Here is a 26,310-nt window from a genome sequence, read left to right on the forward strand (position 1 = left end):
CGAAGCTTGAGTGCGTGTGTAAGAGAGGGAAGGGAATATGTGAGACAAGGATGGAGTGAGCTCAAGGAAAGAGAGAGAAAGGAACATGAAAGACAAGGATAGAGTGAGCGTGAGCGAAAGAGAGAGAACGAAACATGTACGACAAGGATAGCGATTGTGGTGGCGCCATCTACTAACAGAACGCTCAAGCTTGTCGTGAAACAGTTCCACCGTTTCGCCGCGAGATGGCGCCAGCTATATAAATTCTCAAAAACGTAATAAAAACAGAAAATTCCTATTACGGGTCAATTTTGTAATGCTTCATGAGCATTCTTGTTAACATTCATTGTTTAATAAAATAAATTAAATGAATTAATTTACATGTAAACGTATGGTAAAAGATTAGCGCCATCTCGCGGCGAAACGGTGGAACTGTTTCACGACAAGCTTGAGCGTTCTGTTAGTAGATGGCGCCACCACAATCGCTATCCTTGTCGTACATGTTCCGTTCTCTTTCTTTCGCTCACGCTCACTCTATCCTTGTCTTTCATGTTCCTTTCTCTCTCTTTCCCTCACGCTCGCTGTATCCTTGTCTTATATATACCTTTCTCTCTCTTTCCTTGAGCTCACTCTATCCTTGTCTCACATATTCCCTTCCCTCTCTTACACACGCACTCGAGCTTCGAGTGTTTGGCCGCGAGATGGCGAGTCGGTCGCCGGTCACAAACGATAGCTATATGTCATACGTAGATTCCAAGCATATATATTATCAATTTAAAAAAAAGAAAACGTTAGCTATCCTTGTCCTACATGTTTCTCTCTCTCGTACTCACTCTGTACCCATATTTGAACCTCTCGTGATTTCTATCTTGCGGAACGCTCTCGGAAAATGTTAATAATTATTTAATAACAATCAATATTGTATTTTATCTATTCAAAACTATATAAGAATACTGTATACGAAACATAAGAATAAATTTAAGATTTCGAATGAATGTAACTTGGAGTATCTTAATAAACTACAAACCTGTATATTTTTTAGTACAGATCTTATTATTCTTACCTTAGCTTATGAGATTTTATGAAGTAGCATATGGAAATAGTCGTAGTTTTAAATATTTTAATAAAATATTAAAATTGATGATACTTTGAATAAATACAGTATATAGACTAAGGAACCTGTCGAAAAAAATTCTTTTATATGTAGTTCGAAAACAACAATTTTATTAAAGTTCTTATAAGAAAAGACATTACAAGCGAGTTATATTCTTCTTTAAAATTTAGGAAACTTACGCTAAGTTGCATTTACATTTGTTTTAATATAGTATTTGTGAACATTAGTATCCAGTCATAATATTTTGCATAATGAGATGCATGCTTCATTACATGACAATGACACTTTGAATTGTGCAGTTTCGCATTTAATAAAAGGATTTTTATTCGTGCAACGCACAAAAACGATCTATTAAATTCTTTTGAGCGGTATACATTCCTCACGTGGATATTAAAAAAACAGTGTGACTGCCTTATGAAAAAATAGTGTTGTTTTTTTTTGTTAGTTACATTTTTATATTTCTTGCAAATGTATTCACTGTACGTAGACTTGAATCAAAATACATAAAAAAAACTTCTAGATACATTTCATACAGCACACTAATATTACAGATATCAGTATAGTAAGCTTTGTTAATTTCTGTACTTTTATTTTCTCTATAATCCTACTAGTTTTTAGTTTCTGAAATTGTAAATTACACATTTGCTAAATACTAACTGTACTATCACACAATATAGTTATAATAGAAGTACAACATAAAACATGTATAACATTTTAAATATCCTTTAAACATAACACAAAGCTGGTACACTCAAATATATACAAAATATGTACTAAAATTAGATGTAATAAGAATCATTGTTTCAGGTATAATGCACATGTGTAATACTGCTCTCAATGTATAACTTAGTACAAGCAATAAAGTAGATGTTAAAGCACAACCGAGAGAACTTATGTATAACTTATCATTACTAACAGTTTGTATTGCTTTCACAGATAATATTATGTTAAGACTGATATTCAGGTGTACTGTGTGCTGTATAAAGTGTGACATTTATTTTGCTACTTGGTATACAACTCTATACTAAACATAAAAACAAATGTTTTATGCAATAATTACAAATATAATAAATAGACTTCACTGTGACCGATATACAATTATTTTTTTTCTATTTTTTTTTTTAGTTAGATTGCTTCATGTCGTTAATGAAACTTGAGTTTTAAACTTTTATTGTACCATATATTATATTAAAAATCAAATGTATCTAAATATTTCAAAAATATTGGCCCTTGTAATGAAGTAAATATGCTATTATGCAATTATTATGTTACATCGTTTATCTTTTTTTTTTGTCCTTACCTATAGGTCAGTTTGCAACAGTTACATTACTCACAGTTTAGTATTAGTAACACCTTAATGTATATTTGTAATTTTTGATTAACAATAAAGTCAAGTTTCATTTGCATTCTTTTTCTTTAATAAACTTTACGTTTAATCGAATAGTTCTAAACGATACAATTTTCTGAATGGAAAACATAAATTTTATTGGTAAAATTCAAAATGTCTTATAATACAATTAGTGATACATTTAGAATCTTGTTTCAATTGGTTCAAAAGTTTTGCAACCAAGACTAGAGGCATTCTACCGTGGTATTATGGATTTCTTTAAATATTTAATTAACATAATAGTATAAAATCAAGTGTTAACAGTATTTGATTACTTTGTCACCGAATTAAAATGCAATCCTAATATGAAGAAGAAACAATTAGATTAAAAAGTATAAATTATTTTGATTTACCATTTTTTTCTATCGTAATGTTGAATTTGTTATCTGCAAACGATTCGCGCGCTATGTATTTATTCTTCTTTTAATTTACATATTAAATGCATGGAAATGCAAAATATTCGTACATGTCGATGATACACTGTCATGTATGCAGATATATATAAATTCGAAAATTCATGAGCTTAATATACTCGAATATTACAAGAAATTAATATTCTTAATATGTGGATAGTACAATCATTTACCGTTTAATGCGACTAACATCGGTCCTATCGAAATTGCTGTTTGTACAAATATATTTTGTTCCATCAAAGATTTATTTTGTCATTCGAATAGATATTGAATTAAATATGTATATTGTTATTAGTAAGCAGAGAAAAAATTAAATTACTATGTTCATTACATGCGAACGGATGTTCATTCGTTATGTGCTGTAACTAATTTATTTTTCTGAGTTAATCAGTCTAGAAATTGCTTTCAATTTGGGCTATGCTTTTTATTTCATAAAAAACCAATTAGGCAGCATAGAAAACATATCTTTAATAGTTTTAGTATTTCTATGGTGTATTCTTTTTTTTTTTAAGCAATGAAACCTGAACGTCTTAAAAATTAATTGTAGGCGCTGATTCAACCATGAAAATTACATATGAGATTTGCATATGTATATATACAACTAACACTGAGGTTTGTCCGTAGGAACAAGGCACAGCTGTTTTTTCTTCACTGAACAGCATTATTATTGGTTGAGATTTAGCCATGAAGTATAAATCTTTCTTACTTTAACAGATTTTGTAAGACATGATTTTTATTCCTGCCAAATTCTTGAATAATTCGTATTATGTTTCACGTCTACTTCGTCGTAGAGTTACGAACGTTTCTAATATGTGATTTAAAAAATTATGTTTGTATGATTGACATCGCATTGAAAAATATCTTTTTTTTTTCTATCACGTATCACAAATAAATGGATATTTCTTCGAAATGGTATTTACTATTACCGCTTCTACAACAGCAGTAATAATTTACTATTACATCTTGCAATTCCACTTCATAGAATATTTGTGATTCTACTTAAGATACCATGTTACAAAACACACGTGTAGGATACTATGAAAATCCCCTGAAATGCTGCCAAGTCCTCCAGACAGATAGTCAAGTGTAGACACGTTTTCACACTTTGTAGTAAACGGAGAAATAAAAATGATAAAGTTTATATCAATATAGTAATCAAATCTATCACATAAGTAGTAGCATTACATACACCTCCTTGAATTAACAAATGTTAAATCATTTAACTTGTATAGATATGAACGTTGAATGTATTCTTTACGATTAATTTTGTATAAAAAAAAAGAACCCTAAATCATCTCTACTTTCAAGATAGCTCAAGTATTCGTATTTAATAGCTGTTCACTGAAATGAATCTGTACTACTCTTTACTCAAAATTCAGTTGTTTATTGTGAGTAACATCGTTATGTTACCAACAATTTGATATTACTAATGTCTTTGATAAAAGACAAGTGTTTACAGTTGAACTCTAAATGTCATGTCATGACTACAATATCATAAAGTATCCTATGCGCCTCATTATATAAATTAAAATAAACATTCTGAGGAATGGCTAACTATAACAAAGATGTGCAGAACTGTGCAACAAATTTTTCATAACGGACTTCGTTAATTAAACAAGAATTTTGTTATCTTAACATTAGAATTGTTTACACCTCATAATCGAAGTTCGAATAAACTGTCTAATTATGTTCATTTAATTACTGGAACAGACATTGTGATCAAATAATTCTTTATAATATTAAAAGTAGTAATTTCAATTAACTACCTACAACATATCTAGATTATAAACATTCACTTGGAATTGACAATTCATACACTCGTTAGTTTTATTAGTCAACATCAAGAGTAATATTTAAGGCAGGAATATCTTTACTTTTCTACATCGTAATTTCACTCATGTTTGAACGTAAATTTCTTGTATAGCATAAAACGCTTTACCAGAAGCAAGAGAGCATATACGCAAATATATTGTAATGTATATAACTAGATGTTATAAAAAATAAATGAAGGACTAGGAATCTCAATGGATCCTGATGGATCTTGGAACCTTCATTGGATGATGCTTGCGTACCAAGAAACGTTCCGTATTTATAAAAGTTTTCCAAAAGTGCTTCTTTCTCAACCCACCTATCATACAACCATTTAGACAATAATTCTGGTTCTCGAGGAACCTAAAAACGACGACACGATGAAGTATTTCTATGTAAGACAAAAATAAACAACACGTAATATTTTTGAACTTACCACTGAACTAGGAAACACTCGATAAAATAGGACTGTTTCACATGGCGGTCTAGAACCAGTTATAATTGTAGGTAAATCAATTGGTTTACCTTGAGGATATGCTATTGTTATATCAAGAACCCAATTAATTTCTGGCTTAGCCACTGTCATACCTGTATCAAGAACAATATCTATGTATTCGATAGAAATTTAATAAAGTATGAGATAATAACAAAGTGTAATTTATTAAATTATTTACTTGCTCTATTGTCTAATTGTTGTTCTGACGTATTATTATCGTGTGATGGACCAAGCGTATCAAATATAGTTTGCATTGCTCCTACTCGAGGCAAAGATACATTTTCAAGGATAGGTAGATTATTTTTTTTAGCATATTTTTGCGAAGTTTCCCGCCTTTTACATAAAAAACCTCCTTCTGGGAACAAGACCATCCACTTTCTACCGAGCGGAATATACGATGTTTTCAGATGTTTTTCTAGTTGTCTTAAACTCTCCTCTCTCCGTTTGCGACCCTAATGAACATTAGGATAAGAATATCTCGATTATGCTAATTTCATGTACAATAGAACGTCAATTATCTAAATTAATAGAGAAGTTATCAAAGATGTATCGACTTACAGATACAATAAAGAAATCCTTGTGTAAGACAGAGACTATACCAAAATTGGTAAATTTAAAAATCCTGTCCATGATCCACATCAGATTAGGCAATACATTTGGTTTTGAATTAAATGTTGTCATTAACATAGGAACATCCCCAGTACTTTGATGGTTTGCTATTACTAGTGTTCTTTCACTAATGATTTTCTGTATATCATCACCTTGTTCTATGACTGTTGATTTAAGATTTTTTTGTGTTTTCATATTAACATTTACACTATAATTAATATACTTTTTAATGATACATCTATTATTCATATACTTACTATCATAGCCTGCAGACCAGGTCCACATCGAGACCATTGCTAATAACCAATGGAAAAATAGACCTTCGATCCGCCAATATACTTGGGGTTGATAAACTTTTACAGGGAATAATAGTGTCATCCATACTACATACGTAGGTATACAATAAGCATTGTTTAATATCACAAAGCAGGTTCGAGCAATACATTTTATAAAAGTCAACACGTTACCGATTACCCTGAAAGACACAAATTATTGTAATCTTTTTTTAAACAATAACACCAATCAGAGTAATAAATTGTTATTAAAAACAGATAAGTTTAACCTAGAGAAAATATTTCTAAATATTTTTCTAATATTTTTTTTCATTTTCGTTACTTAACTTTTCAAAATTTATAATCATTTGATTTAAGTCTTTCATAATGATATGGAACAATGGCAAATGTAGCAGCAAATCACTGACCGATCAACTTTATACTCTCTTTTATATTAAAACTTAAAACTGATTTATCATCAATAAATATGCAAATTGATCTATAAACGAAAAGTGAGTTTACAATGCTAATTTTTTTATTGGTTTTAAATTATCAAGTTTGGCTTGGTTTATTTTGGAACCAAAAAAAAAAAAACAGATAATATTATCTTTACTTGTAATCCAATTTGATACTTTTTCAACAATTTTTGGAAACGTTACTCTTAAATAGATAACGTCTAAAAAATTTCGTACGAGACGAATTATTTCTCTTCTATTCTTACATTTCAACGTTGATCTATTAGAGGAACAATTTCAAGTAAAATTTTCTCATGTCAATTATATATTCACATAATACACAAGAAACTTCATTATTTACAAATTGTAAACACGATTGAAACGTCGCGAACAATAATGTGCCACATTACAACGTTAACGACGTTTCAATTTTGCGAAAAAAAATTGTATGATTCAGCTTATGTTTATTATCGATTCATTTGATACGGTATTACTAATTTAACCGAGTGACGCGACCGCGAGCTTACGCGACGAAAATTAAGGAAGGAAGATCGATTAACGTAAAGTAATAAACGAAAATGAAATTTAAATTTCACCTTGAAATATATGCAGATATCACGCGATACGCTATGGGCAAATTTTTTATTATCTAGATAAAAGAAACTTCGAAAGACTAACAACAACGAACAACCTTTGATTCGTTGTATAAAAATTATAATTTGAATCATAGAGTGAAGTTATATCGAAAGAATAAAAAACTGAACCGCGTAACAATTTATCAGATTAAACCATGATTAAACGTTTCGTACAGTTTTTATTCGTTGTCTATCGTTCGAATAAACTTCTCGTTGGCTATGCGTGACCGGCTCTTCCGCGATTTTAGGTTAAGAATAATTATCGTCGAATCGAATGTCAAATGTAGCCTTATCGTAAAACGTCTTGATGACACGTAAACGAGATTATTTTTTTTTTCTTTCCTCGTTTTTGGGCGATACATGGGAATGGAATAAGCTGTCGCGAAACGCGTGTTAATGGAGAACGGTCAACTTACCTCGCGAAAGTTGAAGAGGAAAAGTCAGTCATTTTTTAAGGACACCGCTCGTGACGCGAACTCCGGCAATTTTCATCCACGTTTTTTCGACCATAGCATTTTCCCCGGTGCACAATATTACATAATAAAGACCATCAGATCGGATGACACAGAAGATCCGCGTGCTGTTTACATGAGACTCTGACTCTTAATAACAACGCCGATACAGCGAAATCCAATCAACCTGTCGCGCGGCTTTATCGTGAAATAGTTGTTCGTGATATCGGCGATTTTAATTCACGCACGGCTAGCAAGATAAAGCCATGGCTTGACGAATTTTTATCAGCTCGTTAACCATTCGCATGACGTTTTTTTTCGGGATATACACCATAGTTCCGTCACGTCTGCTATACACGAAATCACCACAGCGGACGTAACGTAAATAGAATGGCGACGAAAGTTAACAAGGCTGGTGCAACAAAATTATTGCGTTCGATTCGATCGATGTTTAACTTCCGTAGAAGTAAACAATCGATTTGCTATTCGCGACTTAGAACGACTGTAAACGACTGTTCAAGAAGGATATATGTTTCATAATCTGTCTGCCCGTGTGTCGCAGGTGCATGATTTCGAGATATACGACGTTTTTTCTACGAAAACATGATAACGATATCTATAAGAGTTTGAACAGTTTCACTATTCCACTCTTTGTACGATTTTCCTACGAGATACGAACAACGGTATCGTACGTCGACGAGAAGAAGAGACCTGAAAGGTATGCGGGTCTCATTGGTCGGTGCGCCATTTTCCCTATCGCAGTCTCTATGCAAAATGATAAGAAATTTTAATTGTACAAACAATGAGTTCACTTCTTTCTTTGTCCTCGTTTCCTATAAAGAGAACGACCTGCATTTACATGACAATGAACAATCAAAAAATCATACGATATCGAAAGAAATTTACAAATTAACAGACTTGTATATATTATTAAATTATTCTGCGATTAATTTTCTTTCACTGAACAATCGAATATACTTTAAGCGATTTACTAATTACCATATCATTTTTCATCTTACTGTGATTTATAAATCAATTGCCACATAATTTAACCAGCAACTACCTCAATAGGTCTCATCATCTCATCAGTCTACAATACATAATAGACACGAAATCATCGCAGCGAATTTAATGTAAATAAAATGGCGATGAAAGTTAATTGATGAAAAAAGTATCGTAGTACGCGATGTTCAACATATATTAGATACAATTCATTGATCGTTCATAATTGGGAAAAAATAATGTAAAAAAAAAGGGACGTTCCATAATTTATCTACTGTAAAGTATATTAGGAAATGCTGAACGTATGACTTTGTAAATCACGATGTTCCAATCAAGAAAACGTGATAGCGATATGGCAATGTTTGCAGGAGTTCGCACGTTTGCACAACTTCACCTTTCGTACAATTTGTTACTGAAATGCGTTCAACGATATCTTCATTGTATAATATACTTCTTATACGCGTAAATCTTGTCTACCAAAAAAAAGAGATTATTTTACGGATAATAGAAAAGTAGACGAGCAAAAAGAAATTTTGAAAAATTATGGAAGCTCATGGACAGTGTTCGACGAGTACAAAGTAAAGGTTATAACTCACGCTTCTATTTTTCAGTTATACAATACTTTTTTGTCTCTCTTTGCCACGTTCATAATTTTCTTAATTTTCATGAATTGTTTGTTACAGTATTGTATCAATGAGAATGCAAACGTGAGGCCGAAAGGTTTAATAAAGCTAATTAAACGCGTGCTAGTAACAGAGTGCACCGTCATTTTAAATCGAATCCACATCCCACGAGCGATCATTCACGAAATTAATTGAACTAATTGCCAAAAAATATGAACCAATTGCGAGCATATTTTTTCGCGCGTGATGTCGCTGTTTTACTGCTATGTGAAATAAATTTAGCATTTACTCTTAGTTGCTAAGGTGCTATCTGACTACCGTGTATTTTCTGTCTGATTTTTTGAGCTGTCCACTGACTTTGCTTCATGATCGGCTGTATCGGTTAGTTTAGCTCTTTTAACATTCCTACGGATTGTTGAAAGAAATAAACGTTATAAATTGATCAGAAAGATGTTGAGTGTGCTGAGATGTTCGCTCGTTAATCGCGGATTACGGGAGTTCACGAAATCATCGGGATTTTTAACAATAAGACTATCGTTGAGCACATCACCGGTTTCCAAAGGCAGTAAAAAGGTACGAAAACTTTCAAATAAAATATGCATATACCGACGACAACCTTGTACAGTCTCACAGACGAATTTATACACGTTCGTTTTATCGTTTACCTTTTCGCAATTTCGTTGTCCACGATTTTTAAAGCGGTTTGTAACCCGTTTTTACATAATCGTCAAAGAACCAGATCCAAAAATAGTTTTCTAAAGATTATCGCGAAAAAACATTGTGTCACTCGCGAATAATATTACTTGAACATTTTTAAAATGTTATGTCGTTTGTAACATAACAATTGAACACAGTTGACGTTTCACACGAAACACCGGAACATATTGTCTCAATGAGGATAGACGACACGACACGGAGGTAATTGCTTAACAAAAAATAAAATGGTACGAAACGAAATATTCTTATCTGTATTAAAAAATATTTCTTTCAACAATAATCGTGCCTTTATGTTAATAGTTGTATGTAAATTTGAAGGTTAATAAAACTATTTTGTAACACCAAACTATTTAATTAATGTGATTCATTCGATTTACTTATTTTTTCCTTGAAATGACTGAGAATGTATGATCTTGTAAAAATTTGTTTGTGTATATGCATACATACACTATCCCAGTATACATGTTATCGTAACTAACTGGATTCATTTGACTGACCTTCAATTTCCCCTGCTCTGACTACTGTTAATATCCACTGTGAAACTCTACTTGCTTTGTTGTGTTATATAATTTATTCTTTTAACATGGTACACAATATTTTTCTTTTACTTTATTAATTTTATATTGTTTTGACAAACTTTTAACATTATAATTGCAGGATGGAAGTAAAGAATATCGAATTGAGAGGGATACTTTTGGTGAACTCAAAGTCCCTGCTGACAAATACTATGGAGCACAAACTATGCGTTCGGTGATCAATTTTCCAATCGGCGATACCTTTGAACGCATGCCTGTAAGAAAAAACAACAGTATAACTTTGCATAACAAAACTTACAGCTTCTTTAATTCATATTTATTTCTTTAGTATGGCGTCATTGTTGCAATGGGTATATTAAAAAAAGCTGCAGCAGAGACAAATAAGGAACTTGGGTTGGATGCAAAAATAGCAGATGCTATTAGCAAAGCAGCAGATGATGTTATCAGTGGGAAACTTTATAATGATCATTTTCCATTGGTAATTTGGCAAACAGGTTCTGGTACGCAAACCAACATGAACACTAATGAGGTATTTATTACATTATATGTAAATTTGAGGAGTATTATATTGTATTCATTATCATACAATTCATATTCAGGTAATATCAAATCGTGCAATTGAATTACTCGGTGGTCAACTTGGCTCAAAAACACCTGTGCATCCAAATGATCATGTAAATAAATCTCAAAGCAGTAATGACACATTTCCAACCGCTATGCACATAGCTGTTGCTTTAGAAATCAATAGAGTATTGCTTCCTGGTTTGGAATGCTTGTACGAAGCATTAAATGAAAAAGCTAAAGCATGGAAAGATATTATAAAAATTGGTAGGACTCACACTCAGGATGCTGTGCCATTGACGTTAGGTCAAGAATTCTCAGGTTGGTGATAATATATTTTCTGCATTTGTATCCACAGTTAAATAACTATAAATTAATATCAATAATTAATTGTAATATTCAGGTTATGCGACACAAGTTTGTAATGGAATTGGTAGAGTGAAAAATACTCTTCCGCGATTATATGAGTTAGCACTTGGTGGTACCGCAGTCGGAACTGGGTTAAATGCACCAAAGGGTTTTGCAGAGAAAGCAGCAGCAAAAATCGCAGAACTGACTGGTTTACCATTTGTAACTGCTCCTAATAAATTTGAAGCTTTAGCAGCGCATGATGCTATGGTAGAAGTGCATGGTGCACTTAACACGATAGCAGTTTCGCTTATGAAGGTAAATTTTGATAAAAGTAACGTACAAAATATTAAAGTGTGGCATTCAATATATGTTTTTTATTTAGATAGCCAATGATATTCGATTTTTGGGAAGCGGACCTCGTTGCGGTTTAGGCGAACTGTCTCTTCCTGAAAATGAACCAGGAAGTTCGATCATGCCTGGCAAAGTAAATCCAACACAATGCGAAGCATTGACTATGGTCTGTTGTCAAGTAATGGGTAACCAAGTTGCCACAACTGTTGCTGGCAGCAATGGCCACTTTGAACTAAACGTATTTAAACCAGTTATAGTTGCAAACACATTGAGATCTACGAGACTTTTAGGCGACGCTTGTACCACATTTACGAAGAATTGCGTTGTGGGCATTAAACCTAATACTGACCATATCAAGAAACTCTTGAACGAAAGTTTAATGCTTGTCACAGCATTGAATCCACACATTGGTTATGATAAGGTATTTATATTCATTTTTGTTTAGTAGCTGAAAATAAATTTCTTATTATATTTTCCGAATGCATTATAAAACATGTTTTGTTTTAGTCTGCTGCAATTGCAAAACAAGCTCATAAAGAAGGTCTAACCCTGAAAGAATCAGCATTGAAGAATGGTATAACCGCGGAACAGTTCGATCAATGGGTTAGACCTGAGAATATGATCGGCCCTAAATGAACATCTAGTTAAACAGGACAGACTTTAGAAATTCATTCTTTTTTTTATTTAACTTACAATTTTTACTTAGTATCCTGAATTTAAATATTATTTATACTGCCGGTTTTACTGAAATTGTTATTGTATATGTAAAATGTTTTTCATATTTGTATATTATATACAAACAGTAATTGTACATTTGATAATTAATGAAAAATGTTACGGATAATAAATATAAAATGTTGCAAATACTCACATATAATGTCTGTACCTTACTCTTATAACCTAACATATATTTATGATTACGGTGTATTTATGAGCCGAAAATCGCGCGTGTTATCTGTATTGCAACACGAGAGCATAGGTCGCTGAGGAATCACTATTTCTTATTCAATCACAAACTGAAACAACAGATATAAAATCAGTATGCTATTGAAAATACAAAAAAGTGTTATTCCTAGGTTTGGGGTTCGTTATTATGGAAAAGTTGGAATAATTGGTGTACCATTCGAAAAAGGACAGGTACGATATAAATCAGCATTATAATAACTTTTTATTCATTGAATTTATTCGCAGTGTAAGGAAGGAGTAGCTGATGGTCCAAAAACGATTAAAGCAGCTGGACTGATCCAAGAATTACAATCTTTAGGTAACCATTCTATTCGTTTCTATCAGCTTTCGGTATCTATAAAAATCATCCAGTTAATCTTAATAACGTATATTCTGAAAATTAAATAAGGCTTGGATGTAAAAGATTATGGTGACATTTTGTACAAAACAAAGGATGTGGATGGTGTGAGCAACATGTCACACTTAGGCGATGTCGCTGGTTGCACTAGTATTTTATCTGAACAAGTTCAAAAGGTTTTAAACGATGGCCGTCGGGTATTAACTATTGGGGGTGATCATAGTGTAGGAATTGGAACTATAGATGGTCATGTAAAGGTGTAGTGTGAAAGAAAAAGATATTATTTATTATTAATTATTTTTAAATTATGCATCGATATTGTATATCATTTTTAAAGGTAAAGAAAGACGTAGGTGTAATATGGGTTGATGCTCATGCAGATCTTAATACTAATAAAACTAGTGAAAGTGGGAATGTTCACGGAATGCCTGTAGCATTGTTAACTTCTGAATTGGCCGATTATTGGCCACATCTTCCAGGCATGGATTGGCAGCAACCAATGTAATGTTTGCAAATATTTACACATCAAAATTAATGACATTAAACATGATTAAAAATATATTTTATTTGCAGGCTATCAATTAGAAATGTGGCTTATATTGCATTAAGATCTGTAGATCGTTATGAGAGATTAGTGATTGAAAAATTTGGTATTACTGCTTATGGGATGGAAGATGTTGAACGATATGGTAGTGTCTCCAAATTGCTTGTACATTCTAAACGTTAATCTACCCCAACATTTACTAATTCATACTTTCTGCCCAGGTATTCACGATGTTGTGAACATGGCAATAAATAAAATAGATCCTGATGATTCAAAGTCGTTGCATGTTAGTTTTGATATCGATTCGCTTGATCCTTTGGAAGCACCAAGCACAGGAACTCCTGGTAAAAGAATTCCTCTTTATTATTAATATGGGCTTTACCAAAATAATTCCTGTTATAATTCTTAAGAAAATTGTAGTGCGTGGTGGATTATCCCTTAGAGAAGCTGTTCATTTAATGGAAGAATTATACAGAACAAACAGATTGAATGCTGTCGATCTTGTAGAAGTAAATCCTCGCATCGGTGATTCACATGACGTTCGTTTAACCGTCGAAGCTGCTATACATATTATTCAAGCTGGTTTTGGCTATACAAGAAGAGGTCTTAAGGTTCCGAAGGGTGTTACTGACATGCCATTACAAACATTTAGATAGCAGTTTGATCAGTTTTATTCTTACACTAGCATATATATGTAAACATAATCAAGTTATCATATTTTCTCTTGTCTGGAGTTTGTACAATAATAAACTTTTATACATTTTTAGACAGTACCATAAAAATATAACAGCAAAACAAAAAGCAATAATGTATTTCATGGAGCTACTTTTTCAATTTCCTTAATTATAAAAACTTTGTCTGGAATATCGGCAAATTTAATTTCCAACCTTGTTATTTCTGGATTTTCGGGTACTGCGAGTAGCACTTCGCAATCCAGTACACCTTTAGTTTTAGATCCTTTCAAGTTGACCGAAAATTTTCTAATATCATCTGTTTTATCAGAGAATAATATTCGTCCTTCTTTTATCGGATCTCCTAAATGTAGTACAGCCTTCTCATGATTATGAAGAATCTCTAACGCTTCTTTATAAATTTTCGTTTTACGAAGCCGTTTCTGAAACATGTTCCTCATATGATACCCGACACCTGCGACGACAAAGCCTCCAATTGCCGCTATTTTTGCTAATTTCTGAATCGAAATGTTTGCGGTCATCTGCATAAAAAAAGCGTATCTTAATCTATGTTAGTTAGTATTAATACAGCAGGTGCTACGTTTCGAAAATACTATTTGTATAAATACATTTGAGATGCAAAATTGCACAGAATTTTTAGGTTAGATTTTACTATGAGAAGTAACGTTTAAATTGTTAAGGTTCTTATTAAATCACAGTTATACAAATTATTTAAACAAATGCATCGAGTATTTACCTTTCTTTTAAATACAACTTGTATTTCAATCAATCTGTCAATCAATCAACTAGTTTTCTTGCATTTATACGCTCTCCGCGTAACCTCCCTACATTGCCACTGCCATTTTTACGAAATGGTGAGGACTTTCAGTCGTTTCTATATATATTTACACGTATTCTTGTTATTCGCGTGAATGTATACTGCTAAAAATAAAACTACGTCTTGTTAGATCTGTACAGCATAGGAAATAATGCTTCTATACTCCATAAATAAAGAATCGATACAGCAAAACTTAATTGTTTCGATTATGTATGGGTAAGGAACACGCTTTTTCAATAATAAGATTGTCCGATGTATTTCTTTATTTCAACAAACACAATATTTCTAATATTTGCACAATGCATCAGAACAACTGTGTTGCTGTAGGCTAAGAATGTTTAATCCCAGCTCGGGTACAGTTAGTTAACACTTTTCAAGTAAATTACACATTGGTGATGGAGTGATTCGAGTAACGAGATGCGTTTATTTTTGCGCGTCAATGTTACTAGTTAATTTAATCTTAGATACATATGGGCATTACAACAATATACACTAAATCCGTAAGCTTAATATGCTCCTCCCTCTGATAGAGAGCGAACTACATGTCGTCAAGTATATTTCTCTAGATAAATATACGTATTCTCGGTGATATAGTAAACTTTGCTCACACATATTTCGATAAAATCTTTATGTACAAAAAATTACAAAAACTGAATTCGTCACGAAATCCACGTAGACGTATACAAAAATGAAGATCGTATAATTCACGTACAATAAGAGGTATTCCATAGAGCGCATACATAGATTATCAGAAATTGTATCTTATGTAAAATCAATATACACATTATAATATATAAAGTAAGACTAGATGCGAGTGTCACGGGATCCTACCTAAACTCTACGGTCAATAGAAAGTGTGATTCGAGACACAACTTAGAAGCAAAAATCGCCTGCCTCAACGCAAGTGTATGCGGCACAACAACGGCGGAAAGCGTACTGGCAAGAAGAAGAGAGCAAATTGTATTCCTCAATAGTTAATATCTTTTTTTTCCTGATTTCCATCGATCTTCCCGTAAGTTTTACGGTATTCTCACTAAGTGGGACAGAGGACTGAAAATAAAAAAAATTATCTCTCTAGTATAGATTCAGACAAACCCGGTGAAATTGTTCAAACTCCGTTACCTTTGAGTATATAAGCCGTTAATAAAGTAGGTACGGTTGGGCTATCTTCGTTAATCGCTTTTAATACTGCAACAGAACATACCATTTAAATGTGAAACCATAGTCATCAGTGTTTGTTTGCTGGTACTTACTTTTTATAAGAACCTGTAAGGTTTGGTTGTCTGGCGGGCCACTATCCGTATGGTATGGGATTACAGTCGTCAAATACTAAAAATAAGATCAACGTTATCGTTTGTCGTAATGTACTAGCGTACATCTGCGATAAAAAAAACGTTTATCGCCCGCTACCTTAGATTCCTGTAGAGATCTATGCTGTGGCAAAGGACTAGTACCATTCTGCATTTGATTTCGCTTTTTCGTAACGTGGTGCTGCCTACGACGGTTTTGTACTGCTAACAACAACGAGACGAACTGATTTTTCAGCTCCTTCTCGTACTCTAATTCGTCCCTTAGCGCTAATTCGGCGATCAGAGTTTCGCTCAGAGCCCCCACCAACGATTCCATCTCACCGAGGAGCTCTATGAGTTGACCAGAGCTGAGTTGTTTCAGTTCTAAAACGAACATCAACGATTTAGATCCGCGAGGTCACGTATCGCGATACGATTTAAGGTCGATTCAAACTGTAACGACACGGACCGTCACGTTCCGTACCGATACCAACACGACAAAACATTGGAACACGCGTTTTAATGGAACTATTCACACTATTCCCATTGACGGAACGTTCAGGTCGGTGTGTTTTAATGTTTTATCCTGTCGTTGCCGGAACGTGTCGTATAGTCTGAATCAACCTTTATTGTTTCAGATCGAATAGTATACTTTTTTCGTGAAGCGGCGAACCGAGAACCTCTCTGCTCCTCTCCAGCGCTTCGTCGCTGTCCAATAAGGAACCATCCGAGTCTGGCGATCTCTCCATCGATGAACTCTCCTACGAGAAACGATCGTTTACTTCGATTTGTTTATTAATCCCTTCTTAAGAAGTAGGAATTAAATAGCAACACACTTGCCTGCATTATGTCGTCTATTTCACGGAGAACTTCTTCGGCAGTCTTCAACGGTTCCTCTGGGCTGTGCGTGTCGGTGCTGCTGGACAAGATCAAAGCATGCATGTCCAAATCAGTTGCAACAGCCTCGTCTTCGCTACTTAAATCCTCTAGTTCCGGTCTACAGCAAACAAAACGAAAGCGTCCAATTGTGCGAGAGTAACTTCCTCTTTCCACTCGTCCCCTCGATGATTACAGCAACGAAAGCGGCAAAACGAACTTGGACCCAACGCAGGATCGCGAAAGGTTGAATGATTAAAGAAAACAACTCACCTGTCGTTCGAGATCGGAGCCTCGTTCAGGTTGAGCGCGGGCATGTGCATTTTCCTCGCGTACGATTTACTCCAGTCGATTGGTAGTATGTTACCGAAAGTCCCGGTAATCGTCCACCACATTCTGAAAGGATCGTTAATTTCGTATCTGTACAACATTTCGATCTAAATTCGAGGGAATTCACGATGAATTTATTCGTCCGTGGACTGTGAACGAATAAATAAATATTGATCGAACTGCGGATATTCGTGGCACACACGATACGTAGAAAGCACGTTTGGGATTTTATACATGTACGCATAAAATAATATATGTATTTTTATTACATGGAATGTATAAATAAATAAAAGTCATTGCTCTGACGATCGACAATTTATCATTCTCAAACACTGTTATCAATGAATAACTGGAGCACACATCGGAGCAAAAGTTGTGCCACGCCTAACAAAAACTCATTGTAAATGTGACTCCAAAAGGGAAACAAAAGAAGTTAGAGCGTCTTGGACAGAACTTTTTTTTCTGGAGTATACAAACTCCATTGAGGCGTGTTACTAATTATGCGCACACCGCACCAGCTGACTCATATCCTCTCGCTAAATGCCTCTCTGACGTTTTCGAACTATGAATCGAATTAGCAGCTTCTATTTTTTGCTTTCTAACGCCTAACAGTTTCTCGGGATTCACGGTCAAGCCCTTCGATCGCTTTATTTTCAGCCGTACGCGGACAACCCACGCGGTATCAATTCGTATTGCCTACAATTAAGTCCGGAAAGTAGGCTTGAAACCAGTGATGGACAAAACCCTAGGCTCCGAATAAATCTGGAGTTTGTCAATATGTTTGTCTCGTTTCCTCTTTTGAACATTTTCCAAAAAAGGAAACGAGACAAACATATTGACAAACTCCAGATTTATTCGGAGCCTAGGGTTTTGTCCATCACTTCTTGAAACTATATTCGTATAAACCTTCCAACGTCCTTTAACTCGTTGGGGCACGGTGGGATTAAAAGTGTCCCACCTTTTTGATGGATCGTAATGCATGGTGGGACAGTTTTAATTCCACCTCGAAATTTTGCAATAGCTGCACGTGTATAGGTGTGATACCTTTATTAATAAAAATATAACAATTTTGTTTGATTTAAAACGCAATAAAATTCCTGTGCAACATGGGTCTATTTTATGACCTGAATTCCTGTGCCGCAAACAGTTAAGTGAAATAGTTGTAAGTAAGAAATTTAAGGAACGTTCGTCGAGGCATCGAACTCCGATCTAGATCGGAAGGTGACGAAAGAAGCCGAGAATTCCCAGGCCATTTGTCGGCTCGTTAAACGCCTGCGAAAGAAGCGATAAGATTCTGCAGTCGATGACACACGGTTCTGCTAGATGTACGTTTTCTGGGGATAGCGTGTGAATCATGCGACTCGTAGGCGTTTCCTGGGCTATATGCACGTATACATGTAGGACATAGATAAAGGGGCACACTAGATCCAGCGTAAACAGAGAACAACTTATTTCGACAACAATAGCGGCCATTCTAAGGAAATGAATCCTTGGGTGAAATTAGCGGCGATGCCCGTGAACGGGCAAACGAATGAGCCCCGTTTCTCACACTTCTCATTTGTAAACAATTAGCCGTTGCGTAAGCGAACGAGACTATCGTGGTATTTATAGATCGACTAGTTTGATTGAATTTAATCGACTTTAACGGCTGTGATTTTCTTTTGCGATAAGACGAGTTATTCTTGGAGAGGTGTTTGTTCGATGGTTGTCTCTGAAAGAAATTTTGCAATCGACTCGAGGACTTTATTTTACTTAGAGAACGATATTTAAAAATTGTATGTTACGTTAGATGACTCGGACGTTAGAGAGACTTCATAGAGTAGTGTGAATCGTATTTGATTAGTGAGAGCAACGTCCTAATGGTGACTTGAATGCTTAGGTCATAGACGTGGGAACCCTTTTAATTGAGAGCGATTATCACGACCTGTGTCTCTTCGTGGTCGCTCAATGAACCCTAAATTGTTTTGTATATACTATAAATGTTTCCAAGTGCTTTACAGCGTAATTAAGTAAACGTTTTCGAAGGAGGACCTGAAAGGAAGGGGTCGAAAACGTTGATTGGATTGGCTTGTAAGAGACCATTTAAATACTCGAGGCTTAATCATTCTTATTGATTAAATTGACGGTTTCCGCTTTGAGTGTACAGGGTGTTCTATAGAATTTACCCAAACAAATATCTCTAAGCCATACCATTATATAATTTTGATATTTATTTCTCTAATAAATGCTTTGTTATTTTGCGGTAGGATCGTTTAATACCATCAATTTACTAGGACTACTCAACACAAATTCGTAATAGCCAGAACCTTGATTAACTTGTAAATAATATTTTGCGGTAGGATCATTTAACACGTTCACTGGCAGACTAATACTCTTGAAAATTTCTACTGCGATTTAATTTTGTTTACAGACTTTTGGAAACTGCGTAATGAAATATTTATTTTGATACTTAGTTCTGTAACTTCATCAAAATTCAAGTATTTCATTTGAAGTCATTTTCTATGACACTTAACTTTCAGAATTAATAGTTTTCGTTTTTCGGTGAAAAGCACTGTCACCCATATATGGGCGACGTGGCGATCAACGTGTTAATATAAATGCTTTGTTATTATATCACTAACTACTTTAATTATTATCTCGGAAGCTATTAGCTTCAAGGTAGACGTTCCTTCGCTCTCTTATCCTGAATACTTTCTCGAGTCCTGTCATAAAAGAGTGAACATTCCATCCGAGATTCCAACGATATTGAGATGGCTTGTTTCCAGCGGGACACCGTACAGCAAGCCGCGACGACTCTTAGAAATAAAAGGAGCGCACAGCAGAAACAGCGGGTCGGTCGATGGTGTCGGATTAACAAATGGAGGTCAATTCGACCCACTTGAGTTTCTCATTAATGTTAAGTGCATTAAAGCAGTGACTTCATCCTGCACGCACGGCGATCGCATCGAAACGAACGTCTAAACATTGCCTGTCTGTTGCGGCAGCTGAAAAAATCGTGACTTGGCAAAAAGGTTGTAAAACCTGTGTTCTTCAACCAGTCCCGTTGGTTGAATTCTGACCTTCCCAATTGCCGCTAAAAAAATTGAAACGTTCCTTGCATCTATATCAAGTAAAAAAAGAAAAAAAAAGAAACGATATTCACCGAAGTTACGTTATGTATGAAAGGGTTGAGGCTTAAGGGAGAGCGGTAAATGGTATCTATTTGCCCTATCGCGTACTGGCTACCCTGTGTATCGTGTCAATAACGGGGAAAAACGACGGGAAATTCAATTCCAGGAAAGGTCTATTTCCCGCTTATTAATTCATTCTTCGGTTCAATGATCCGCGACGTGTCTCGCACACTTGCGTAACATCGATGGTTTGCGAACGAAAAACAGTCCTAAATGTATCATCGAACGATAATAAAACAGTCACGAGACAATTTATTTCTCGATTATTTGTACGTCAAGGAATGAATGAAACAATCCCATCAGAAACAATCAACTTTGCAGGAATTGTCCTCGTTACATTTCCAATCGCTCTACATCAAGGTAAAGAGTTGAACGTTTGCAGCGATAAAAAAAAAAAATATCATCTGTCACCTTTTCGTCAAACTTTTCACCGCTTAGTTATCTCGTACATTCGTCGATGGCGTGTACATGCTTGGCGGTAACAAAGAAATCGTAGAGGTACGATTTAGGTGACCGACATGCATCAGGAGGTTACTCTTTCCTAGAATAATTTCTACTAGCTCTTAACGCATTGAAATTTCGCAATTTATCCTAACGGGGGAGATTTCCGAAGATGGCCACCGTCTGGATCGAAAGCTTAAAAAATCGACGCTCAGACGTAACGTACATACACCTGTCCAGTGGCTAATATTTCTTTTACGATCGGGAATGAATTTAACAGGGCGAAAGAGACGGGAATACACGCGATAGCCGAGGAATATCATCGTGTCGGTGGTCGCTTTCCTCCGTAGGGCGCACGCGCTGCTTTATTGACGTTCGTCCATCCGGAGGGTGGCTCGATACGAACGACGGAACAAAACACAGAGATCAAATTTTCATGCCCTCCCGCATTCGATCATGCACGATTTCTTGCCACGAAAAGCGATCGCGTTACCGACTGTCCGACACAGTGGTGTCCAGATTTCGCAGAGATGGGCAAAACTCTAGGCTTCGAATAAATTTGAAGTTTGCCGATGTGTTTGTCTCGTTTCCTCTTTTGGAAGATATTCAAATGTCGCAGAACTTGAGATTTACTCGAAGCCTACGGTTTTGCCCATCACTGAGATTTCGTAGTAGTAAAGCTACGATTCGTTCGACTCTGGCAACGTTTCTTCCTAATTATTTCCAAGTTACGTTACAGTAATGTTACGATAGAACCACTTGACTAGACGAAGACATTTTTTATTCGTTACTCGTGAAACAAAAATGAACTCTACGTTCGTATTCTCTTCATGGTAGCGGTCAGAATTATTTTTGGGTAGCGCGTTTATGTCACGCCAGAGGTGACCTCGAAGCGTTGACTTCGGTAATCGTTTCGTCCACGTCAAAATGTTGAAGTTCGAAGTGTCTCAGCGAGAGGTCAGCGACCGACGTTCGCAGATTGCGACACGTGCAACAGCACGTGTCTCGTTTCATTGCTGTCGCTTTCGTATGCATGCATCAGGCCCCGAAAGAATAAAACGCATCCACGCGTGCATATCCGGTGTGTGCGTCGCGAGATGGCATTGTTGGTAATCCAATTTGTCGCGTGCAGACGCTCCGCGTTGGCTGGTATCGTGGTTTGACGAACAAAATATCACGGGTCAAGCAAGGTCGTACTCGTTTACCTCTCCGAGCCGGATTCTCCTTTTAAAACACGCCGAAACACGGTAGCTCACCGCTCTGTTTTTTTTTTCGCTCGCGCAAACACGAAAGCCTTCCATACCCCCGCAGTAACCAACTTCCTTTTCTTTCGTTCTTGTTCTCCGCTTTTCTTTCCTGGCCCCCTTTTGAGATCGAGGTTCTCGTGCGCGCGACGACCTCTCTTTCTCGCGTTACGCGTCAAAAGCCGTGAAATAGTCGGTTACCTCGGCAATTTGGACAAACGATGACTCGGCGACTAGCAGAATTATTGGCATACGCACGAGGAGTAACGGAGATACGAAAGATAAAAAGAAAAAGCGGTTCAACTCTTCGAGGTATATGACGCGAAAGAAAAATTTTCGATAAAATGTTACGGTCGAGCTAGCTTCAAAGAGTTAAGAAAGGGAATTATCATAAAAAGTTCTCAGCGCGCGTGAAACGGAGTGAATCTAATTATGATTGAAAGAATGGACGAGGATTACGTACAGTGTATCCGATTACACGCGCGACTGCAGTTACGTTCATGCTAGATGCATTTGCTACGAAACTGTAAACTGCAAAGTCCGTTTACGAAAAGAAAAAGTCGGTTGCGAGTCGAACAAACTTCGAGTGGGAATATTATAGTTGACGAAAGTGCTGGTATAACGCATGCACAGCTGCCATGCGTTAATCAGCGGTTACATCGCTGCGAAGGAACAGCGTGGGTCATCGCGAACTCGCCCTAACACGCGATGGTTAGCCCTTACAAAAACGGGAATTTTGTCTCTCGTGCCGATGTAAAGTCCCTCTCAAAGCAGGAGTCCGGTCGTTGTTGTTGTTTTATTGTCTTCCACGAATTCCTTCCGATCGGTTTGACAAAAGTCTAGACGGAACTTGCACGCTGGAGGCGCGACTTCAAAGAAATTATGCACAACGGTGGACAGCGAAGTTCAAACGAGTTTAAGAGCTCTAGCGCGTTACTCTACACCGAAGAAGATACAATTTTACGCTTCGTTGGGCTTCACCTGCAACCTCGTGGCGCTCGTTAGAAGGCGCAATTCGGCCGGACACCTGCAGGGTTGCTACAATGGATAGCCTTCTCTGAAAATATTTACCCCGAGTCCCTTCGACTTCGTCCACGCGAATTTTGACTTTCCTTAGGGGAAACGCTTTTTCAGCTGACCATACAAATTTTTCCTTGGTTGAAAAATCATTTCTACGTCTACCATTTCTATCATTTGGATATCCTACAAAATGAAGCATTATGTAACTAAATTTCGCTTGGCGTTGAAATGATATTCTTATGTCTCTTCGACTTCGTCCACGCGAATTTTGACTTTCCTTAGGGGAAACGCTTTTTCAGCTGACCATACAAATTTGTCTTGCCTTGAACAATCATTTCTATGTCTACCATTTCTATCATTTGGATATTCTACAAAATGAAGCATTATGTAACTAAATTTCGTGTACTTCTACACGCTTGGCGCTAAACTGACATTCTTATGTCGAACGTTGAGATTGAAAATTGTTCGCGAAACGATTACTGGGAGTTGAATCCTTAGTCTAATTAGAAGGTGAATTTCTTTCTTGTTCTAGCGTACTGTCCACCTTCGCAGAGAGAAAGCTGCAGAACGTGCCGCAAACGTCATGTAGAGAGTACCCGTAGCGGCACACTTTTCATTGGAAAATCGATGTAGCGATCTTAGGGATCAGGCTTTGCAGCGAGTACTATGCATCACACCGGAATGACTCTCGTTTCACTTTGTACTTTACCAGAATGTTCCTTCCTAAGAACGAATTTGTTACAAATGACGAGCTGCAAAGAAAACGTTTGCTTTAATATCGTGATAGAGAGCAAAGAGAAGAAAAAAAAAATTTTCGAGTACTTCCCTCGCGAGACCAATGACCAACAACCGCATCGTCCGTCGCGTGTTTGTTTTGAACGTATCAATCGTCGGATTCACCGTACCTTCACCGAAACCATACAAGTAAATATCGTCCAGCGATATCGGTTTAACTCGCGCATCAAAGTGAAACTGTTACGCGTCTTACCGTGAGCCCGAAGAAAGCGTTAACACGAGTATTACTTAAACAGGATATATTATCCGCGAACAGGCCCATTAAGACGCGTGATCTCTCTCTACTTAGGACTTTTTTCCCAAGATTTTATCGATACGATAAATTCCACGATCGTAAAACGAGAGCTGCCGAGAGACCGGCGTTCTTTGAATTATGTCATCGGAATACCACCGGCGGCTGGTAATTGCGATTCGCGTGCGTACTAATATAACGGCGATGCCCGTAAACGATTACTTCCGTTCGTCTGGAACGCGTTGTACTATCATTACCACGGCGGCGATGGTACGCGATGGATCGCGAGACGCGTAATGGATATCTCAAGGTGAATGCGACAATTTGAACGCGATAACTCGGGTGATCTTCAGGGTATTCATTTACCTCGAGCCGCTCGCCACCAGCGGTGGTTTATTTTTTTAATTGTACCAGGTGGTCGTACAGGACCGGTATAACTGTACCCGGAGATATCGCGTGACCCAAGGATAATGGAAACTTCTCAATCATATACGCTTACTGACATAATTTTCACTCGCGTTTGCCGCGTTCGTTTTTCTTCCGTAAAATTACTCAAAACGGTCGCTCGACGAGCTTGTGTATCGAATCCACGCCACAGCTCCGTGGGCGCTGTTACGACGACAGTTTACGTTTGCCGAGTGTTAACCCTTTGCACTCGTGGCGTTATGTTAGAGAAATAAAGTAAATTTAAAGTTTAACCGATGCGTTTTTATTTTTTTTAGTTCCGAAATTTCCGCCACGGATTCAGCATGATCACGCTTGTGGAAGCGTGTTTATCTTAGTTTTATTTTATATTTCTAAGAAAGTTCTTTGTTCCTTTTGTGATATTTATTTTTACTTATGTTATCGATATACTATATATTGTATGATTTAATAAATAAACTTTAATAATATATTTCTAAGACATTATTTTCTGGTATCTACCAGCATCTCGAGGTGCTTTCTTAGCTTTCTATTGTCACGAATGTTAAGCTCGGATTGACTTCGTAAAGGAGATCTCTAATTTAAGATTTGAGAATCAGGTCACCTTTTATTGGCATGTCGAGTTCCAAAAAAAATTAAAGCTAAACAAACATTATTGCTGATCGATTTGCTGCGTCGAATCTAATGGTGACCGAGAGTCACCTCTCGAGTGCAAAGGGTCAATGTATTAGCGTTAGTGTATGTAAAATATTAGGTGTCGGTACTTGAAAATGGAAAGTGTATAAGCGATCGCGTGAACTCACTGGCACTCGTTCATGATCTCCTCTTGCGTTCGCACCTGCACGGGCGCCAAAGATTCGACGTCGGTCCCGTAATCGCGAAAGCAAGATGTTATCTTCTCGTCAAAGGTATTAACAAGGTCCTCGAGACTACCGCTGAAGGGGCTGAACGTCCCCTCGTGGAGGGTATCGGCGGTGCCATTTTCGTTGGTCGTCGTAGGCGGCTCGTTCGCGTTGCAATTCTCGCCGTAATCCGCCTCCAGACTGGCGTCCAGCAATTGTTCTAAATATAAAAAGAATCCTCAGGTATAGTCGTGCAGCGAGCAAAACTTTGGGAAACGTTAAGGTACATGATAATAAAAACATCGTATGCGTTTCTATCGATTTCTCGACGAGAAACGCTTAAATAGAGCTACAGTTGCATGCAAAAGTTTCCGGCCAAAAATAATGTTGGAATTAAATTATGTATAATAGGTGTAAAGTAGAAATACAAATATATCATAGTAAAAGGCTTTTATTATATTATCGAAATGTACAACTCAAGAATTTGATACAACAAGTAATAATTATTTACAACAAAAATAACAATTTTT

The 26,310-nt window shown here is 36.1% G+C and overlaps 4 protein-coding genes and 1 long non-coding RNA gene across 14 annotated transcripts in view; 2 read left to right on the forward strand and 3 right to left on the reverse strand.

Annotated features, from left to right (window-relative positions):
* Positions 1-1,183: 1,183 nt before the first annotated feature.
* LOC128877328 (acyl-CoA:lysophosphatidylglycerol acyltransferase 1-like) lies at positions 1,184-10,039 on the reverse strand. 6 transcript variants are annotated; one of them, XM_054124539.1, is made up of 7 exons: positions 9,912-10,039; positions 7,586-7,749; positions 6,065-6,282; positions 5,757-5,971; positions 5,377-5,650; positions 5,139-5,308; positions 1,184-5,065 (listed from the first exon to the last, which is right to left on the reverse strand). In XM_054124539.1, the coding sequence occupies exons 2-7, from the start codon at positions 7,615-7,617 to the stop codon at positions 4,829-4,831; spliced, it is 1,146 nt and encodes a 381-aa protein (XP_053980514.1). In that variant the 5' UTR covers positions 7,618-7,749; positions 9,912-10,039; the 3' UTR covers positions 1,184-4,828. The 6 variants fall into 6 exon arrangements, with proteins under 6 accessions (XP_053980514.1, XP_053980512.1, XP_053980515.1 ...); XM_054124537.1 differs by lacking the exons at positions 7,586-7,749; positions 9,912-10,039 and adding exons at positions 6,428-6,578; positions 6,801-7,082; XM_054124540.1 differs by lacking the exons at positions 7,586-7,749; positions 9,912-10,039 and adding exons at positions 6,428-6,578; positions 6,801-7,074 and having other exon boundaries at positions 5,139-5,290.
* On the forward strand, positions 9,064-12,613 carry LOC128877326 (fumarate hydratase, mitochondrial-like). Of its 3 annotated transcripts, XM_054124531.1 has the most exons (8): positions 9,064-9,207; positions 9,307-9,819; positions 10,621-10,755; positions 10,828-11,028; positions 11,099-11,381; positions 11,464-11,726; positions 11,794-12,183; positions 12,270-12,613. In XM_054124531.1, exons 2-8 carry the CDS (start codon positions 9,697-9,699, stop codon positions 12,396-12,398), a joined length of 1,524 nt encoding a protein of 507 aa, XP_053980506.1. In that variant the 5' UTR covers positions 9,064-9,207; positions 9,307-9,696; the 3' UTR covers positions 12,399-12,613. The 3 variants fall into 3 exon arrangements, with proteins under 3 accessions (XP_053980506.1, XP_053980508.1, XP_053980507.1); XM_054124533.1 differs by lacking the exons at positions 9,064-9,207; positions 9,307-9,819 and adding an exon at positions 10,048-10,190; XM_054124532.1 differs by lacking the exons at positions 9,064-9,207; positions 9,307-9,819 and adding an exon at positions 10,445-10,549.
* Positions 10,614-13,024, reverse strand: LOC128877332 (uncharacterized). Its single transcript, XR_008457238.1, has 4 exons — positions 12,883-13,024; positions 12,634-12,778; positions 11,339-11,426; positions 10,614-10,753 (listed from the first exon to the last, which is right to left on the reverse strand). It is a non-coding gene; the product is annotated as an uncharacterized LOC128877332 (long non-coding RNA).
* LOC128877330 (arginase, hepatic) lies at positions 12,754-14,424 on the forward strand. The gene is made up of 7 exons (XM_054124549.1): positions 12,754-12,899; positions 12,954-13,026; positions 13,117-13,322; positions 13,403-13,566; positions 13,639-13,754; positions 13,831-13,953; positions 14,030-14,424. The coding sequence occupies exons 1-7, from the start codon at positions 12,804-12,806 to the stop codon at positions 14,263-14,265; spliced, it is 1,014 nt and encodes a 337-aa protein (XP_053980524.1). The 5' UTR covers positions 12,754-12,803; the 3' UTR covers positions 14,266-14,424.
* Positions 14,425-15,363: 939 nt separating this feature from the next.
* Positions 15,364-26,310, reverse strand: part of LOC128877327 (fasciculation and elongation protein zeta-2) — a 45,792-nt gene continuing 34,845 nt past the window's right edge. For 2 of the 3 annotated variants that reach the window (XM_054124536.1, XM_054124534.1), the window contains exons 2-9: positions 25,742-26,000; positions 17,557-17,679; positions 17,248-17,404; positions 17,060-17,168; positions 16,529-16,791; positions 16,372-16,447; positions 16,241-16,306; positions 15,364-16,168 (exon numbers count right to left, since the gene is read on the reverse strand). In XM_054124536.1, coding sequence (XP_053980511.1) covers positions 16,152-16,168; positions 16,241-16,306; positions 16,372-16,447; positions 16,529-16,791; positions 17,060-17,168; positions 17,248-17,404; positions 17,557-17,679; positions 25,742-25,755 — 825 coding nt within the window. In that variant the 5' untranslated portion in view covers positions 25,756-26,000 and the 3' untranslated portion in view covers positions 15,364-16,151. The remainder of the gene's footprint in view (positions 16,169-16,240; positions 16,307-16,371; positions 16,448-16,528; positions 16,792-17,059; positions 17,169-17,247; positions 17,405-17,556; positions 17,680-25,741; positions 26,001-26,310) is intronic. The other variant, XM_054124535.1, reaches the window with a different exon arrangement.

This window comes from Hylaeus volcanicus, chromosome 5 (assembly GCF_026283585.1).
Source record: "Hylaeus volcanicus isolate JK05 chromosome 5, UHH_iyHylVolc1.0_haploid, whole genome shotgun sequence".
Lineage (NCBI taxonomy): Eukaryota > Metazoa > Arthropoda > Insecta > Hymenoptera > Colletidae > Hylaeus > Hylaeus volcanicus.

Excerpts from the sequence above, each read along its gene's own strand:
- LOC128877328 (XM_054124537.1), bottom strand. The coding sequence starts at position 6,465 with ATGAAAGACTTAAATCAAATGATTATAAATTTTGAAAA. Across the intron at positions 6,283-6,427 it reads ATGATTATAAATTTTGAAAA|GGTAATCGGTAACGTGTTGA; the intron begins GTTAAGTAACGA and ends TGTGTCTTTCAG. Across the intron at positions 5,066-5,138 it reads GAGTGTTTCCTAGTTCAGTG|GTTCCTCGAGAACCAGAATT; the intron begins GTAAGTTCAAAA and ends CGTCGTTTTTAG.
- LOC128877326 (XM_054124531.1), top strand. The coding sequence starts at position 9,697 with ATGTTGAGTGTGCTGAGATGTTCGCTCGTTAATCGCGGATTACGGGAG. Across the intron at positions 10,756-10,827 it reads ATACCTTTGAACGCATGCCT|TATGGCGTCATTGTTGCAAT; the intron begins GTAAGAAAAAAC and ends TTATTTCTTTAG. Across the intron at positions 11,727-11,793 it reads TAGCAGTTTCGCTTATGAAG|ATAGCCAATGATATTCGATT; the intron begins GTAAATTTTGAT and ends TTTTTTATTTAG.
- LOC128877330 (XM_054124549.1), top strand. The coding sequence starts at position 12,804 with ATGCTATTGAAAATACAAAAAAGTGTTATTCCTAGGTTTGGGGTTCGT. Across the intron at positions 13,567-13,638 it reads ATGGATTGGCAGCAACCAAT|GCTATCAATTAGAAATGTGG; the intron begins GTAATGTTTGCA and ends TTTTATTTGCAG. Across the intron at positions 13,755-13,830 it reads GGAAGATGTTGAACGATATG|GTATTCACGATGTTGTGAAC; the intron begins GTAGTGTCTCCA and ends CTTTCTGCCCAG.